This window comes from Microcaecilia unicolor, chromosome 12 (assembly GCF_901765095.1).
Source record: "Microcaecilia unicolor chromosome 12, aMicUni1.1, whole genome shotgun sequence".
Lineage (NCBI taxonomy): Eukaryota > Metazoa > Chordata > Amphibia > Gymnophiona > Siphonopidae > Microcaecilia > Microcaecilia unicolor.
In genome coordinates, this window is record NC_044042.1 from 31037505 (window position 1) to 31056925 (window position 19421).

Genomic DNA, 19421 nt, shown 5'->3' on the forward strand with positions numbered 1-19421 from the left:
ATTGCAGCACATACTGGATGTGGCGTACCAAGGTGGGGGCGGTCCGCCCGGGTGCATGCCGCGCGCCGGTCAGCTTCATTCCTTTCCATGCTCCCTCTGCTCCGGAACAGGTTACTTCCTGTTCCGGGGCAGAGGGAGCATGAAAACGAACGAAGCTGATCGGCGTGCACCCGGGGGGAGTCACGCTGCACCTGGGGGCGGGGCGCATCGGCAATCCGCCCCGGGTGTCAGCCCCCCTAGGAACGCCACTGATGTCAGAACACCTATATGTAATTTATGTTCAGTAATAAGATTTCCACTAAATCCAGTTATGATGAAGGCTCCTCAAATATCTTCTACTGAAGGACCTAGGGATGGTTATACAGAATTTAATGCACATAATCTAATGTCTCACAAATTCCCATCAATTAGAGATGGAAGAAGATCATCAGTACAAACTAAAACATCACTTACATATCTGTCTTTTATTATATTTTTTAAAAAGCAAACAAGGTCAACAAATCACTCATTTACACAGAAACCAACAAATGTATATATATAAACTAAAGTTTTGTCTTCCAAATATGGTTTGCTCCCTGCCACTGTACAACCCTATCCACCCTTCCCATGTGTGTCTGAGCCCTCAGCAGGAAGACGAGAAACAAAAGCTGGAATCCACCCCCACCAAATGCTGTCAGTGTTTCACAAGGGTGTGCACAGGTGATGAGTTCTACAAACAACGCTTTTCTGGCTTGTACCAAGGCTGGGAAGGGCTCAGCCTTGCCTTCCCTAAGAGCAGATATGCTGTAGAATGCCTTTTGTAAAAATGCACACAAGCCCTTCTCAGTCACTCAGCAGTTTCTGGGCTGTGCCAAATGTGCAGGGTTGGAAGGGGGCATCTGGGGATAAAGGTCTTATAGGGTTCATCCTGTGCCTTGAGCTTAATACAGCGGGCGGGCGCAGGCCACTAAACTGCCTGAAAGGTGTTTAAAGTGCAGTTTCTCCAGGCTGCTATCATCTGATAATGGGGTATCATCTTTCCCCACCTGTGTTTCTTGATTGAAGGTTCATCAGTGGTGTAAAACTTGAATATAAAAACACCATAAACTTATTTACAAGTGTAATGAAATTCAAACTAAAACCAGCAGTGAAGTTGGGAGGAAGGGTGGAGGCAGTGCTGTGTATTCCACTCTTAGCTCCTGCTGTCCTCTCCTTTTTCTTTCCACCTGGTCTCGTGGACGAGGGGGAGGAAGGGAGTTCCCTTCAGGCCATTTCAGGGAGTGGAGGGCAGATGCGAAAATACTTCCAGGGTCTGTTGCATCAGTTCCTCAGATCAATGTACTTCTCGCCCTTCAACCCAGCAAATACAAGAAAAAGAAACCATGAACACTGAGCACATTGAATAGAAATAATGTGAGAGTAAAAAAGAAACACTTAGCTATGGATTATATACATGCACCTGTATTATTGTGGCATTTATACAAAGTGTCCTACACAGGCACATTACAAAGAAATGGCATGAGTGCTCACCTCAGAGAGCTTACAGTCTAAAAGGGGACCTGAAGTAAAAAAATACAATAAATGATGGCAGGTAAAGATCAGTATGGCTCATCCCATCTGTTCAGAAAAGTGGCTAGAATTGTACCTGCTGCTCCATGCAGGTCCCCCACCCCCATGAGCATAGGGAGGAATTTCCCCAAGGGGTGGGGGAGCAAAGTAATTTTTTCATTACCCAACAGTGTTTTGGACAGTCATGATGGGGGGTTTGTTTGTTTTTTTGTTCCAATCTTTTTATTAAATCCTTTAACAATTTATAAAACACTACCACAAAAACATTGGCATCAGAGTTGCAGAGTCCAAAACACATACTTTTACATTCGTTCCACAAATGCATCCAATTTAAACCAGTAATTACTGCAGTTGACACTTCCTTGTGTTCTCTGCCACAACCCCTTCATATGTATGAATTTCCTTTACCGTAAGCTGCTGTTTGTCTGGTCTTTCAGCCTGCAAGACTTCAGCAGAAGTAACAGCAGCTAAATGTGTACAGCTTAGACCACTACATGATTACGGCGTTTTTCAGTTGTGATTCTTTTCCACCTGGAGGCCCTACCCACCCACACATGTCCTGCCCCCTGCCCCGCCCACACCCCCGTTCCTTTTGCATCCTCACCCTGCCCATGCCCTGCCCCTTTCATATCCTCTCCCCACCCTCTGTCACATATTCCCCTCCCCTTACTTACTAACTACTGCCCTGGTGGTCTAGTGACCTCTTTCCTGCCCGGAGCTCTGTCCTTGCCCTGCATCCTGTTGCTGTGACGGTCTCGGGATTTAAAATGGCCGCCGAGAGTTGAAGTCTCATGAGGCCGCTTCAACTCTCGGTGGCCATTTTGAATCCTGAGACCGTCACAGCAACAGGATGCAAAGCAAGGGCAGCGCTCCGGGCAGGAAAGAGGGGGCTCTTTCCTGCCCCAAAGAGGTCACTAGATAGTAAGTAAGGGGGGAGGCTAGGATAGGCCCGCCTGCCTGTTTGTCCAGAAATCTGGACCAATGGGCAGACTGGCAAAACCCGTCTGGACGCCTGCACATGTTCTCAAAAAGAGGACATGTCTGGGTAAATCCGGACCTATGGTAACCCTATACCCACCAGTCTGGATCTTTTGAGTCCAGCTAGTGTTCTAGGATTGCCTCTGAGAAAAGGAGATATGTCTGTTCATTCAGTCTCTCTTAGCTGCATCTTCCATGAGTGAAGGCTAGGCTGTGGACAAGGATCCAGTTCTGGGGCTTATCTGGTAGCATACAAAGACCTGCTTTTAACTTATAAGCAGTTGTCCAAGTGGTAACTTGGAGCCGCTGCTAGTAGAGATCAGAGCAAGTTGTTTTCTGAGATGCCCGTAAAGCAGTACAGGCTGTAAAGTATTAAGGAGTTAGGTGTTTTGATTCTAATGGTAGAGCTGGTGGTCTTGTGATAGCAGTTAGGGTTTCCAGCCCTTCTTGTTCCAGCAGTGCACTTTAGTGACTAATGGTTCAAGTCCTCTAATGGAGCTGGGCAATGCCTAAAGTACAGTAATAGCCTAAGGTAGAGCTTCCCAAACTGGGGGTCGAGACCCCATATGGGGTCACAAAACACACATTTGAGGTTGCGATTCTACACCTCAAGGGGGAGTGGGGTTGTTGCACGGTTTTATTTGGTTGCAATCATTTATTATTTTTATTTATTGCATTTGTATCCCACATTATCCCACCTCTTTGCAGGCTCAATGTGGCTTACAATATATATCATGGATAGTGGAAATGAGAGGAGAATTGACATTTAGTGTTACAGAAGTATTTTGGGTTGCATGGTAATGGAAAACATGATAATGATATAATATAAGGCATTCTTTACGTTGCTAGATATATGTGGGGATTTCACATGTTTTGGTCTTTGTGGTATATCTTGTCGAAGAGATGGGTCTTCAGCAGTTTGCGGAAGTTGGTCAGTTCATAGGTTGCTTTGGCCACAAAAAGATTGATAAGCATGGACTTAATGGTTAGAGCAGTGGGCTCAGAACCAGCAAAGCCAGGGTTTAAATATCACTGCTGTTCCTTGTGAGGGTAGGTAAATCATTTAACCTCTCATTGCCTCAGGTACTCTTCTACAATTTGCATTTGCTAGATCCAGTTGAAACTTGTTATTCTTCTTCAGAGAAAATTAAAGCCCCATACTATTTTAAATTTCTGCTATTGGAGTAGCATAGTCTATCTGTTCAGAAAACTTCATTGTAGGAGCCACTTCTGTTGAGGGATTCTGAAAATTCTAGTAAATTACTTGGAGTCCAAGCTTTGGAGGATAATCCTAGATTTGCTTCCAAGTCCTTGGGTTCCATTCAATGGGGATATTCTGAAAACCCTGACTGGCTGGATGTGCCTTGAGGACTCAGTTGAAAACCCCTGTTCAAGGCTGTTCAGTTTTTTAAATCCTAAAGCAGTGGTTCCCAAACCTGGTCCTGGAGGCACCCCAACCAGTCAAGTTTTCAGGATACCTACAATGAATATTCATGAGAGATTTATATGCACTGCTTCCAGTGAATGCAAATCTATCTCATGAATGTTTATTGTGGATATACTGAAAACCTGACTACTACTACTACTTGACATTTCTGTAGCGCTACTAGGGTTACGCAGCGCTGTACAATTTAACAAAAAGGGACAGTCCCTGCTCAAAGGAACTTACAATCTAAAGGACGAAATGACGAGTTGGGGTAGTCTAGATTTCTTGAATAGTGGTTAGGTGCCAAAGGCGACATTGAAGAGATGGGCTTTTAGCAGGGATTTGAAGATGGGCAGGGAAGGGGCCTGGCGTATGGGCTCAGGGAGATTATTCCAAGCATGGGGTGAGGCGAGGCAGAAAGGGCGGAGCCTGGAGTTAGCGGTGGTGGAGAAGGGTACTGAAAGGAGGGATTTGTCTTGAGAGCGGAGGTTACGGGTAGGAACGTAAGGGGAGATGAGGGTAGAGAGGGGCTGCAGATTGAGTGCTTTGTAGGTTAGGAGGAGAAGTTTGAACTGTATGCGGTACCTGATCGGAAGCCAGTGAAGTGATTTGAGGAGAGGGGAGATGTGAGTATATCGGTCCAGGCGGAAGATAAGACGTGCAGCAGAGTTCTGAACGGACTTAAGGGGGGATAGATGGCAAAGTGGGAGGCCAGTGAGGAGTAGGTTGCAGTAGTCGAGGCGAGAGGTAATGAGAGAGTGGATGAGAGTTCGGGTGGTGTGCTCAGAGAGGAAAGGGCGAATTTTGCTAATGTTGTAAAGGAAGAAGCGACAGGTCTTGGCTATCTGCTGGATATGCGCAGAGAAGGAGAGGGAGGAATCGAAGATGACTCCAAGGTTGCGGGCAGATGAGACGGGGACAATGAGGGTGTTGTCAACTGAGATAGAGAGTGGAGGGAGAGGAGACGAGGGTTTGGGTGGGAAGACAAGATCGGTCTTGGCCATGTTCAGTTTCAGGTGGCGGTTGGACATCCAGGCAGCAATGTCGGACAAGCAGGCCGATACTTTGGCCTGGGTTTCCGCAGTGATGTCAGGTGTGGAGAGGTAAAGCTGAAAACCTGACTGGATGGGGTGCCTCCAGAACCAGGTTTGGGAACAACTGTCCTAGAGTCTTTTGGTTAAGTGTGATACCAAAACAGTGGAAGTTCTTTATTTTCAGAAATGGAGATTGTTCACATTCTTTCTGCAACCACAGCCTGCCGATCTATAGACAGCGTCAAAGTTATGGAATTAGATGTAGGTGCTGGGCTTAGTGGAACCATCTTTACTATACTTTTGTGGACTTCAGCTCCTATCACACAGCTCTTGGTGCCCACTAGGCATTAGTCTCCTAGACCTCTGAATATTTTCTTTCCTGAATTTTCAAGTGTGGTACATTGAGGTGTTGGCTCTAATTCAGTTATTTCATCCAAAGTGTCAACCTGGATATTCCTAATTTGATGCTGTTAACTTCAAATCTCACTGTGTTTGACTAGGAAGCTCTCAATCGGGGCAGGTATAAAATTTCTCTTAGCCTTTGGCATTCAGTTTGTCAAGAGCTCAGTACAGCTTGTCCACTTTTACAATACATTTGGACTTTGAACCCAAGGACAAAGAAGTGTTGTGGACCAGGGAGTAAATCTTCTGTGTTTCTTGTAGGGGTAGCATTTTCTACCCATCTAAACAGCAACTTTTTGCCATTATTCAAATATTCACTGGGATTTTTCAGTGACCCCCCTTTGCCACCTGAGAAACAAGAAAAGGGCATCTTTCACAGAGGGCCTTTCTATTCATAGCAATCTCCTAGGCCTGTAACTTCTAGAGCAGCAACGATAGGATCAACGGTTAAGCTCTATGTTTTTCTGCTTCCTGGAACGAGTGGGAGTTGGTAGACTTGAAGAGTTGCTGAGGACCTAGCCTCTTAGAATATTATGGTGTGTTTCTAGAGGACCCATTATTAGCTTGAGTGCTCCAGTAAATTCACTCATTCCTCGGTCAGATAGATTTTTAGTGTGAGACTGATTCTTCATTTATAAAAGATTCTCCTTCAGATGAGAAATCCCAGTTATTCAAAGTACATCCTTCCTCACCTTTTTGCATATCTCCTAACCACAGAAGACTCTGATTTTCTTATTTAAAGTACTGGGATTGATCTATTTCTTTTGTACCCTTAAGGGAGGTAATTACAAACCCTCTAAAAGATCTACCTGATATCTATCTTTCCATCTAAAGACATTTGTTTCACACGTGTCTGCAGGCAGGAATCCTCTGTCCTTTCTTCATTGCTGAAATCTTTCCAAACGGACATCAGTTCAACTTTGTCCTTTCTTCATCTCTGTTCTACATCACTACTTATTCTGTGTGTATCATCCAGGAAAGACAAAATAGCCTCATAGTGTGCATTTGAGTAATATTTGAACAAAATGATTTGATTTGTAAAGAAGGTGAGCTGAGTTTGCCAGCTCCTTCCTAGACGTTTTTCTTTCCAGGAATGCAGGCGAGAGGAGAGTTTTTACAATATACTTCTGCAGTCTGAGCATAGCACTGTTCCTTCTTGCATTTGCAGGATATTTTTTTGCTACAAGTTGAAGCATGTGTGAATACTGCATTTTGAGCTGAAGTGATCTGGGCAGGAATTTTGAGGTCCTCCCCCTCTTGAATACTGCTTTGCTACATCCCACAGAATCTGGACTACTCTGAGGAAGCTAAGGAAGGAGAAATTAGGTCTTAGCTACTAATTTTCTTTCCTTTAGTCCCACCAGACACGTCCAGAAAACCTCCCTACTAGGTTTTCATTTTACTAGCTGCTCTACTTTACAATCTTGATCTTTTGTTTAGCATTAGTAGGCAAATTTTCGTGTTATTCAGTATTACATTTTTTCTACGAAGGTGATTCTTTAAATGTGTTTGTTGAAGAGATTGTAAGGATTGGGAGTGAATACCACTCTAGGAAGACTGTTTACCTGATATGGACCTTGTTTTATAGACTTAAAAAAAAACCTGAATTAATTGAGTATAGGAAACTTTTTGTCCCGTCCCCCCCCACATACACACAATCTGCTTGGGGGGTGTGCAAATTATAGAGCAAGAGCTCCAGCAGCCAGCTTCCATGGGAGGGACTTTGAGAAATGGGGAAAGAGGTGCCTAGCATCCATCATGCCAGAATGAGGTCCCCTACTGTCCCTGCATTGTTGTATTCTAGGTGTTTATTTCCGCCCCCCCCCCCCCCCCCATCTGTCTCCAGCTATCTTACCTGATCCCCTGGCAGCGGCTTCTCTGCAGTGGGTCCTGAAAGCAGCTCAGTTTCTTCAGGTGATTTATCTGATTTCATCTCCACTACAATGTCCTCCTGCTGCTTGCCAGGCTTCGTACTGCCAACAAGAATATTTATTTATTTATTTGTTGCATTTGTGTCCCACATTTTCCCACTTATTTGCAGACTCAATGTGGCTTACAATAATACATCATAACGAGCGCCAATCAAGAGTAGATAAACAATTGGTTACATAAAGAACAAGTGTAACATAATGGATATAATCAATTCAATAAATCAGGAAACAGGTCATCAAGTAAATATATCACATTTCAAAGGCAAAGCAGACCCTAGACCCACTTTTTAGGAGAAATCAGTTCCAGAGCCAGGAAACAGACCCCTAGTTCTCTCTACAGGATGAATGTACAAACTACTGTTGGATGCTTCTTTAGTCACATTTTCACAGGTAAAATGGCTCATCTCGAAGTTGCCTTCCTCTGCTAGGTAACAACACTTGCAAGATTCCATAACGTGTGTGCTTTCGGCTGGGCTCTGAGAAGGCATTTAGGTCAAGAAAAGAAAACTGACATTCCAAAGAGTGCATACACTAGCCGCAGTTCTTGGACAAGCGGGGTCAGTCAACCAACATGTAGGCGATGTCATCTGACAGTGCCATGGATGGAAGCACTTTCCCAGAGCTGAGAGAGACTTTTTGAAGAGGCCTTTCTGAGCATGCATGCCCAGGCCTCTTCCTAGAATCTGCCCACTACTTTCTCCCTCAGTCTTTCATTTCCACCCTGCCGAATGGACAGATTTCTCATCATCAGAAGACCCTAGACATAGTGGGCAAGAATGTTTTGCCAGGGAGTTGTGCTCAACTTCCATACTGTGGCACATCAATTTTAACTGATTCTCTACCAGTACTCCCTCCTGGAGAAGATCAGAGGTTATACTCCACTCTTTGATCCCTGAAAGCCAAAACATGCTGTTCTCCTTCTTCCACAACATTGAACAGTGCAGGAAAACAAGTTACCCAGTCAGCATTTTACACCTTCAAAATGGCTTCCTATGTTGTGGGCTCAGAGCTTTGGGTCTCCATGAGAACATTCATGAGTGCCAGCTTTTGCTGGAGAAAACCTCTTCAGCAACTGGGTTAATGTGATCAAGGGACCAGTACTCCACCCTGCAAACCCTTGCCAATAGCAATCTGGACCAGGCTCCGTCTTCCAGGAGAGAACATGGCACCCAGCAGGGCTGCTGAGGGGAGGGATGGGGGACGGGGCAAAATTCCCCGGTCCTCCAAGGGGGGCCTGGCACCTCTCTCCCTCTCCTGCTCCCAGGCCGCCGGCGCCGTAGTCCCCAGTCTCCACCTGCCTACCCTCAGCTCCCTTGGTTACAGGTAGCTGACTAATCTTGCTTTCTAGGGGGAGAACCACCTGTTACATAAGTATTGCCATACTGGGACAGACCAAAGGTCCATCAAGCCCTGCATCCTGTTTCCAACAGTGCCCAATCCAGGTAAGAAGTACCTGGCAAGATCTGAAAACAGTACAATACATTTTATGCTGCTTATCCTAGAAATAAGTAACTTGACTCTATTTTGCTCCTATGCATTTCTATGCAGTGCTGTATATAAACATGTAAGAGAGAGTTTTGGCTCGACAAAGCTCACAATCTATTCCAGACAAAGAGGACAAATAGAAAAACTTGATATATATTTTCAGAGAAAACACTCACATTTCTCTTTGAAAATTAGCATAAAGAAAACATCTGAAAAGCCTACTCCTACTTTAAAACTAGAGGTCTATTTGAAAATTGTTCCACTTCTAAATAAAGGAAATGATTTTCAAAAAACAAAAAAACACTGAACGGTTAAGACATCTGGCTATATTTAGCTGGGCAGCTTTATGATTATTTTCAGAAAATTATCCTGTCAACATAGTGAGATTAAATTTAAACCACTATTTTATCTGCTGAGCAACTTTTTCAGTCTTACAAAAAACAAAAACCAGTTGCCCCTATACAGTGTTCCCCCTCCTCCTCCATGTACCTGAAATTTTGATACCCCTCCACAAACTTTCAATCCTGATGCCTGTCATTACCTGATCAAAGCAAGAATCCTCTCCATCCAATATCTAAGCCTCCTTCCTGACTTCCAGTTCCCAATCCCTAGGCTGCCAGCTGCGCCCCCACCCCCGGGCTCACCCTCTATTTATTTATTTATTTTGGTTCTTATATCCCATATAATCTGAATACCAATTATCAGCTCTATGTGGCTTATAACAGTTACGTAAAAGCAGATACAAATATTGATGTAACGATCATTCGGTTAAAGCAACTTTGCTTGAGTTCATAGGCTTTTACAGAAATGATTCTTCACTAGCAAGAGGGACACATGTGCCCTTCTGCTGACACTGTGGCATAATGATGCCACCTATCTGCCCTACCATAGGGATGACTTGGCTTTAATTCCTGAGCCTGATTTCTGCTCCCTGGGCCTGCCATAGCTGAGGATGCTGTAGAAGCAGAGCACAAAGGATCTCAACTTTTGCATAAAGGCACTGCCCAGGGTCTAGATTCAGGGTGACTTCTGCAAGGCCCTCATTCATGCATCCTGTGTGCAGCCTGATCCCTAGAGCTCCTCATTCATTGTACTTAAATAGTTGGAAGTCCCCTGGTCCTTTGGAACAGACCCTCGCTTGTGGTCCATATCAGTGGCGTAGCTAGGGGAGGGGCACCAGGGGAGCGGCCACTCCCCCAAACGGACTTTTGCCAGCACTTATTTTTACTCAATGTCTTGCATTTGAAACGCACGGCAGCGCCAGCAGAAGTCCGCTCTTGTGCCGCTCTCGCTCCCCCCCCCCCCCCCCCCGTGCCTTCAACCTGGCTCTGCTTCTGGTCCATATGTGCCATGGGTAAATAACTGGATCGTCATTAAAGCCCTTGCTCACTGTACTTACATTTCCTGTTTCCCAGAGTGACCGCAGGGTATCTTGCCCTTCTTATACAGGAAGTACAGCACAGCTCCAAGGACTGCGATGGCAAGGATACAGACAATGATGGCTACAATCAGCACTCCCTTGCTCTCTGCACGCTTTTGTTCTGCAGGAAGCAAGGATTCATAGTTAACTGGATGTCACAGCAGCATCTGTCCTGTCTCCAAGAGTTGCCTAGGGCAACTTCTAAAGTGAAGGTGCCTCCACAGATCGCCCTTTGAAAAATGAGGTAAGCTTGCAGATAAAAAGTATCCATAGACAGGGCAATAGCATGGGCAGTGCAAAAAGCTGCTCCCAGAAAGAAAAATTTTGAAAGTGATGCTATTTGATGCAAAGTCCATTGATACTTTTATCTGTGCTATACAGCAGTTCTGAACAGGAAGGTATCCAAGTACTTTCCCTTTAAGAACTGTGCAGTGGAAAATGCACCTGAGTGGAGGAATGGCCTAGTGGTTAGTGTGGTGGACTTTGGTCCTGGGGAACTGGGTTCAATTCCTGCTGCAGGCACAGGCAGCTCCATTGCCCCAGGTACAAATAAGTACCTGTATATAATATGTAAGCTGTATTGAACCTGCTATGAGTGGGGAAAGCATGGGGTACAAATGTAACAATAAAAATACCTGCTTTTCCTTTGGGTTTGTTTTCCATTGAAATGAGTGTTTCAGTATGAAAATTCAATCTGTGCCTCTGATTTCCCTCTCCTAGCCTGAGCACTGCCCAGATGAGAATGGGACCAAGGTTGCCAGATGGGAAAAATTTTCCCAGCCCAAAATCAGCCTAAAACCCGCCCAAAAAACGCCCAAAATCAATCCCCGCCTCCCACGTCACAAACCCCGCCTCTCTCATCAGAAACCCTGCCTCCCACGCCACAAACCCCGCCTTCCGCGTCACAAACCCTGCCTTCCGCGTCACAAACCCCGCCTCCCGCGTCACCCCTGACATCGTTAACCCCGTCCCTGACGTCGACACGCCCCTGAAAAGCTTCTATTGGACCAAATTGGACCAATAGAAGCCCCGGAAAAAAAAGCACACAGCGGCCACAGAGAAGAGCCCAAACCCGCACCCCCGCAGCCGCCAAAATTTTGCCGCAACTGCTGCAAGAGAAGCCGCCCAGTGTTGCGGGAAGACCGCAACCCTGGCAACTCCGAATGGGACTTGATACACTGCCTTTCTGTGTTTTTTTGCAACTACATTCAAGGTGGTTTACATAGTATATACAGGTACTTAGGGCAATGGAGGGTTAAGTGACTTGCCCAGAGTCACAAGGAGCTGCAGTGGGAATCAAGCCCAGTTCCTTAGAATCAAAGTCCACTGCTCTAACCACTAGGCTACTCCTCCACCCCATTTAGGAACAGGGCCGTGCCGACACGGTAAGCGAGGTAAGCATGGCGCCGCACCATGCTTACCTCGCCTTCTTCTCCCCAGATCCTTGTCCTTTTTTTTTTTGTTTAAATTTACCTCTCCGGCGCGTGGCAGCGTAGCGTTAGTGAGGAGGCGGTGCTCCCCCGCCCCGACGTGTCAGTCTCTTCCCTTTGCTTGGTTCCGCCTTCTTCTGACGTCAGAAATGACGTCAGAAGAAGGCGGGACACTGAGCGAAGGGAAGAGACTGACACGTCGGGGCGGGGGAGCGCCGCCTCCTTCTCACTAACGCTACGCTGCCGCGCGCCGGAGAGGTAAATTTGAACAAAAAGGATCTGGGGAGAAGAGGGCGGGTAGTGTAGCGATTTTTTTTTTTTTGGGGGGGGGGGGGGGCGCGCCGGCAGGGCCAACTGCAGGGGGGCGCCGGAGACCCTAGTCACGGCCCTGTTTAGGAAAATGGGTTCTGAACACTGAACATGCAAGTAAATGTGTGTATTATGCAGGAAATAGATAAACCTCTTTCCAGGGGGTAGGACAGCATTTTAGCCATGAAATTCAGGGCTTTAAAAATTGCCCAGTCTGTTTGCAGGTAAACAGCATATATACTTTTCCCCACAAGTTTTTCTTTTGTGCTGAAAAATTACATGTAGATAATGCAGGTGTAGCTTTTCCTTTGATTATTACCCAAGCAAAATAACTGGCTTTAACTGCTGGTCTAAACCTTAAGAGTAAAAGTACAGATGGAGTTTATACCAATGGGGTCAATTGTTCAAAGCAATTTAAATGACCAGGAGAGGCTCCTGGCTAGGGATACCATATGGCTCCAGAAAAATATTCAGTGACACTTAAGTGGTTAGTGCTGCTAGATATACCCGGTTAGCACCTAAGCTGAAACTGGCTATTTGTGGGTGGTCCGGGGGGGTGGAGTCAGCACTTCACCGGCTAAGTTAACCGGATTAAATAGGATTGGATAACACGAGTCTATCTTTGTCTGGTTTAACTCAGGGGCGTATCTGCGTGGGGCCACAGAGGCCTGGGCCCCGCAGATCTTGCCCTGGACCCCCCTACCATCGACCCTCTCCACATCCCCCTCCCGCCCGCAACCAACCCGTCGCCGATCTTTGCTGGCGGGGGACTCCAAGCCCCCGCCAGCTGAAGTCCTCTCTTCCGTGCAGGATGCAAGTTGCAACGCTTCCTGTTCTTCTGAGTCTGACGTCCTGCACGACGTCAGACTCAGAATTTGGAACTCAGTCTGACGTCCTGCGCGTTGTACGTGCAGGACGTCAGACTCAGAAGAACAGGAAGCATTGCAGCTTGCAGCCTGCATGGAAGAGAGGACCTCAGCTGGCGGGGGGTTGGGGTCCCCGCCAGCAAAGGTAAGTGACAGCAGCGGGGGAGGGTTGGCGGTGGCGGGAGGGGGTGGAGAGTGTCATTGGTGGCGAGGGGGGGGTCTGGCAGTGGCGGGGGTCCGGAAATGGCGGGGGGGATCGGTGGCGCCGGGGGGGGGGGGCTAAAATGTGCCCCTCCCTCTGGCTCTGGCCCCCCCTACCGCCAGAGTCCAGATACGCCCCTGGTTTAACTTATCCGGTTAAGTTCTGAATATCACACTTAGACAGATAAGTGTTATCTAGCTATGTATAACTGGATATTCAATGCCAGTGCCCAGAAAAGGCCCAGCATTGAGAATCTGGGCCAGCAGCAGCCAAAAAAAGTGCTGACCCCAATATGCATCTTTGTTGAATATTTAACCCCCATGACTGCATGTTAGTAAATATACAGGTGATTTATGTGAGCAAGAAACAGTGCTTATATGGATACAGGTAACTGTGTGTGTGCACACACTCTGCTGTCTAGATGTTCACGTGTGAACATAGTGACTGCATGCTGTACGGACTCTGACAGGAAGTGAACCCTTCACTCACTACATAGTTTCCTGTGAACAGAGGTCAGGCAGTGGGTGTGATGCTCGCCTGCTGCCTTTACCTGTGCTGGTGGTTGTAGGATGAGTTGTTGCTTTCACTGTGGGGGGAAAAAATGAGAAACAGCAGTTTTGGCATCCATTTTTATATATCCCAGTATGCATATGTAACTTTATATATACAGACACATCCAGTTGTAACTGAACTGTCCCAAAACCAAAGGTTCTACCATAAATACATCAGCTTAAAGGATTATCTAAAAATTCTACAGAATGATCATTTTTAAAATAAGTTTTGCATAAATATAAGATTAGAGTTGTTTATTATTTAATTGTAGTTGGCAGTGGTAGACTGGAGAGGAGAATAGTAATGACAGTTGGGGGTACAGAAGAAGAGGAGTGATTGGGGGCAATGAACCAGAGAGGAGAATGAAGAAGTCAGGTTAGTGATGGTGGTTGGTTGGTTGGAGGGAGAGGAGGAGGTGGAGGAAGATGGGTAATGGCAGTGGGGGTGATGGCTAAAAGAGGGGTAGAGAAAGAAGGAATGATAATGACATCATGAAGGGGCAGGGGGTAGACAGTAGAAAGGCTACTTTATAATATAGATACCCACATTTGCATGTGTAACTGTCCAGATACTGGCACTTATGTACACGTATACATTTACTCATGGCCATTTTTGTGTGTCGTTGAAAATTCTATGCCTGGTGCACAAGGATTGTTATTTAGGAATTCCATGTTAGATGCAAACAGACTAATACTACCAGGCCCTAAGAAAGCCCATTATGAGTAGACATGCCATTCGCCTTTTTACTTCTTGGCTCCGAAGTTATAGAACGACCTTGCTAGAGCCATTTGTTCAGAACAGGCCCATAAAAAATTTAAGGTTTTATTTAAGACATTTTTTTTTAGGCTGCTTTCGGGAATTGAGCCCATGCTGAGGGACCTGGTCCATTGCCTGATCTTCTCTCAGTCAACATGTTACTTGTATGGACAATTCTTTTCTTTTAATTTGTTGGTGTTCTTTTCTATTTTTAAATATATTTTAATTGTACACTGTTGTGATCTGCTTGGACAGTAAAGGCAATATATCAATTTGAAAGAAACATTAAGTGCTATTTGGCAAATACCCACTTGACTTACATAGCGTGTATGTGCAAGGTGGGGGGATGCTTATACATGGGTGGAGCTCCCACTTGCATGTATATAGCTAGTATAGTTATGAGCAACCTAAAGGTTAATCACGCTGATACTAAGTTATACTACTATTTCATAGTGGAACATAAGACACCTACTGCCTACCCTCAGGGCACCTCAATAGAGGTGCCCAGTTCTAGAATTACCCTCTTGGCGTCCTGGCAGTAGGGGACAGGGAGCGAGACAGGTAGTGGCAGCATTGGCTCGGGTGGCAGATGACGTTTAATGTGAGCAAGTGCAAAGTGATGCATGTGGGAAAGAGGAACCCGAATTATAGCTACATGTGTAGGAGTCACGGACCAAGAAAGGGATCTAGGTGTCGTCGATGATACGTTGAAACCTTCTGCTCAGTGTGCTGCTGCGGCTAAGAAAGCAAATAGAATGTTAGGTATTATTATGAAAGGAATGGAAAACAAAAATGAGGATGTTATAATGCCTTTGTATCGCTCCATGGTGTGACCGCACCTTGAATATTGTGTTCAATTCTGGTCGCTGCATCTCAAAAAAAGATATATTGGAATTAGAAAAGGTGCAGAGAAGGGCAACGAAAATGGTAAAGGGGATGGGACGACTTCCCTATGAGGAAAGGCTAAAGCGGCTAGGGCTCTTCAGCTTGAAGAAAAGGCGGCTGAGGGGAGATATGATAGAGGTCTATAAAATAATGAGTGGAGTTGAACGGGTAGATGTGAAACGTCTGTTTACGCTTTCCAAAAATAACAGGACTAGGGGGCATGCGATGAAGCTACAATGTAGTAAATTAAAACAAATCAGAGAAAATGTTTCTTCACTCAACGTGTAAATAAACTCTGGAATTCGTTGCCAGAGAATGTGGTAAAGGTGGTTAGCTTAGCGGAGTTTAAAAAAGGTTTGGCCGGCTTCCTAAAGGAAAAGTCCATAGACCATTATTAAATGGACTTGGGGAAAATCCACTATTTCTGGGATAAGCAGTATAAAATGTTTTGTACTTTTTTGGGATCTTGCCAGGTATTTGTGAACTGGATTGGCCACTGTTGGAAACAAGATGCTGGGCTTGATGGACCTTTGGTCTTTCCCAGTATGGCAATACTTATGTACTTATGAATGGAAATTTGAAGGTGATAACTTGGTAAAGGAGCGAGAGATGTAATGACAGGTTGGGGGTACAGTAGGGAGTATGGGAGGGAAGATTTATGGCAGTGGCCAAGGATGGGTGAAGGGATGAAAATGTAAAAGCAGGTTGTATTAGTCAAGTTTGCTTATCACTCTCAAAGCCTTTGAACTTAAGATAATTTGATTTACATTTAATTTAGGTTCTGTTAGGTTTACTCACAATAATTATCCCAAAGTCTATGAAGCAAGGGTCTCACACTGCTTATGTATGGTGTATACAGAGACAGGGATGTCCATATACAGGGCACACACACCCATCTGCCAGCACTGTGTCTCGCTAACATTGCCTACCGGAACTTCAGTCCTGCCACCCATACTCTGCTGTGACCAACACCCAGCTACTTGGGAGGGAGATCTATCCCTGTCCTGGGGTTCTGCTGTGCCTATTGATGCTCACACGTACCTTCCTGCAGTGTGATGAGTTCCTCACTGCTGCCCAGGCTGTTTGCAGCACTGCATTTGATACCTGACTTCAGCAGCTCCTTTGTAACCTTGACAATCAGTTCACTAGACACTCTGTGAGTTTCTCTTTTGTGCATCTGCAGAACAAAAGTCACTTCAATGACAGATGAGGTAACGAAAAAGAAAGCATGAAAGAACATGGGGAGTGTTGGAGCAGTGCAGACAAAGAGGAAAAAAGGGGGGGGCAGGTGAAGACCTAGAATCAGTGGCGTTTCTGGGGGGGGGGGGGGGTGGGTGTGGTCCGCCCCGGGTGCATGCCGCTGGGGGGGTGCCGCACGCGTGTCTGCTCCGCTCGTTCCGTGCTCCCTCTGCCCCGGAACAGGTTACTTCCTGTTCCGGGGCAGAGAGAGCATGGAACGAGCGAAGCAGACGGGCGCGCGGCACCCCCCCCCCCCCCAACAGGTAAAAATGCACCCAGGGGGGAGGTGTGTCCTTTCGCGGGGGGGGGGGGGGGGGGAGGTGGCCTTTCGCCAGTGGTGGGGGGGTTGCGCTGCACCCGGGGGGGGGGGCGCATCGGCAATCCTCCCCGGATGTCAGCCACCCTAGGAACGCCACTGCCTAGAATAAAAAGGACAATGGAAATGAGGAGAAAGATGAGATGTGAGGAAGAAAGGGAAGCAGGAAAGAAGAGTGGACAGACAACTATTTTGGATAATCCCTGTTACTGAAACTATTTGATATGGTAATACTAGAAGTAAAATTGAGACAGCACCAATAAACACATATTATATCCCATGAGATATGCCCTCATGGCACCTCTGAATGTATGTTATATTCCCTCTAAGCATAATTAACATATGGAGGACAGTGTGCACACTGCACTGGAGGGTGCATCTCCCATTTTGAATCTTTATTGGATGCTGCAATTGAAGTGGGAGGGAATCAATTTTACACTGACAATTTATTCTTCAAAACTGATTTGCCAACCTTGTATGAGTTATTGCTATTTGCAGTTAGAGCTTTGGAAAAACCTTAACCCTCCTAGAGATTGTAAGCTCTTTGAGCAGGGACTGTCTTTCTTCTATGTTTGTGCAGCGCTGCGCACACTTTGTAGCGCTATAGAAATGCTAAATAGTAGTAGTAGTAGTAGTAGTAGTAGTAGAAATGAACTCTGTAGAATGCATGCAGAGGTCTGAAAAGGACAATGTTCAGCTCATCTTCACACTACATGAAGCTCTATTGAGGCTAGTGAAGATTGGGTTGTTCCTAGGACTTTGTTAGATGTGCTGTGGACAGAGGGAAACTGGCGGGATATATGGACACAAGCGCACACACTTTTTCCCTATGCTGTAGAAGAACAGATTCTCCTTACACTGCTGTTTTACACATCATTATCCTCTTTTTTTTGCTTGAGATTTGATCTTGCTGGAGAGAATATGGGTATAGTGGTACCTAAATACATAGGTGGTTGCCACACCACTCCATGCATGCTTTTTGGCAGAAAGAAACAAGAAATTGCAAGGATATTGGGTTACACTGTCACAGTTACCTAAACTGTGTTCTCTATGGATCTGCATCACTGGTCCAGCTAAGCAGCAGTATGTGGCACTGTCATGGAACAAAATTCTAAACTCTATAACGTGCAACACAGTTTGCATTTCTCCAAAAATGCTCAGTTAGTTGGTTGGTTGGTTGGTTTTGGGGTATACACTGGTGTATTGGTGGAAAAATACAAGAAATGTACAAAATCACGTCAAAAATAAGGAGGAATACCTCATAAAGACCATTGTCAACGATACTTGAGCCTCAGTATCATTGACAACGGTCTTTATGTCTTTTCCTCCTTATTTTTGAAATGATTTTCTACATTTCCTGTATTTATCCACCAATACACCAGTGTATATCCTATATAATAATTCACACCTCCAACATTCTGAGGCTGCCTGGAACCGCGGATCCCTTGGAGCTGGTCTGGAGTTGGAGTAGATAATAGTGACGTCACACAACCCACACCGGATTGGCCAGTAGAAGGGAGAGGGGCGGAGCCACGATACAGGGAGCAGCGAATCAGCACAACACGGGGAATGCACAGCAGCAGGAACAGAAGCCTCTCTCACACAGTCACTCTCGCATACACTCTCTCAAACATACACACTCAGAGGAAAACCTTGCTAGCGCCCATTTCCTTTCAAACAGAAACGGGCTTTTTTTTACTAGTCTTAGATATTTTCTACATTTTATTGGTGTAATAGATCTTATTTTTTTGTGGTTAGTTTTGGGGCCCTTGTGGTGAAGACTGGATCTCCATTAACCTTTGCCTTTCCTAACTTATTTAGTAGGAATCATTGTTCTCGTTTTAATTACAATCTAATCCATCAAGTTAATCAGTGGGGTTTCACACAAGAAAATTCTTTATGGTTTCCAGGATTCCGCTTCCTTTATCTAAAGCTTATTTTCAGACAGCTTTTAATCATGAAGTTGCTCTACTAGGTGTGCATTGAAGATGGGGCTTCAGAGGGTTAAACCGATCATTGAAGAGTGGTAGGTATGATGCAACTAGGTTTGCCAACTAGATCTAGATTCACTCAACAGGATTGATCCAGTCCTGGGTTTACCCCTTTGCATGCAGGGACTTGTAGTCTTACTTTTCTTAGGGCATGTGATGAGGAAATAAAAACTACAAGTCCCTGCATACAAAGGGGTAAAGCCAAGACTGGCTCAACCCTGTTTGGCGAATCTCCCAGCTTATGGGTCATTAGTTGACAGATGTGTGGGAGAGTTAGAGTTGCATAAATAGGAAGCCTGGGAGGGGGTTTGCTCTCAGTGCTCTTTCTAAGATACACAGAGTCTACTGCATCCCTTCAGTAGTCTCAACCAGCCCAGACAGGATCATTCCATGGGCACATAAGGAAACTCCTGCACAGGGAACACTGGTTGCACAATGACTTCCAGTTAGGATATGCATGGTTTCCTTCAGCTCGGTGTCCATACGCTGCGTACATGATGACCTCTGCCAGAAGTGTGCAGCCCCCTGGAACTGAATATGACAGGGCAAGAGCTGAGGTTTGAAGTGTTGTGGTTCTAGCACCCTCAGTTGATCCAGCAAGCCAGTCTAGAAGATGGTTTCAGAATTTGACCTCTGTTGCTCTTCTCTTTA

The 19421-nt window shown here is 45.7% G+C and overlaps 1 protein-coding gene across 1 annotated transcript in view; it reads right to left on the bottom strand.

The window, feature by feature from the left end:
* Positions 1-290: 290 nt before the first annotated feature.
* MCAM (melanoma cell adhesion molecule) overlaps positions 291-19421 on the bottom strand; it is a 71612-nt gene continuing 52481 nt past the window's right edge. The window contains exons 12-16 of the mRNA XM_030221256.1: positions 16266-16401; positions 13582-13617; positions 10204-10345; positions 7244-7361; positions 291-1329 (exon numbers count right to left, since the gene is read on the bottom strand). Coding sequence (XP_030077116.1) covers positions 1300-1329; positions 7244-7361; positions 10204-10345; positions 13582-13617; positions 16266-16401 — 462 coding nt within the window. The 3' untranslated portion in view covers positions 291-1299. The remainder of the gene's footprint in view (positions 1330-7243; positions 7362-10203; positions 10346-13581; positions 13618-16265; positions 16402-19421) is intronic.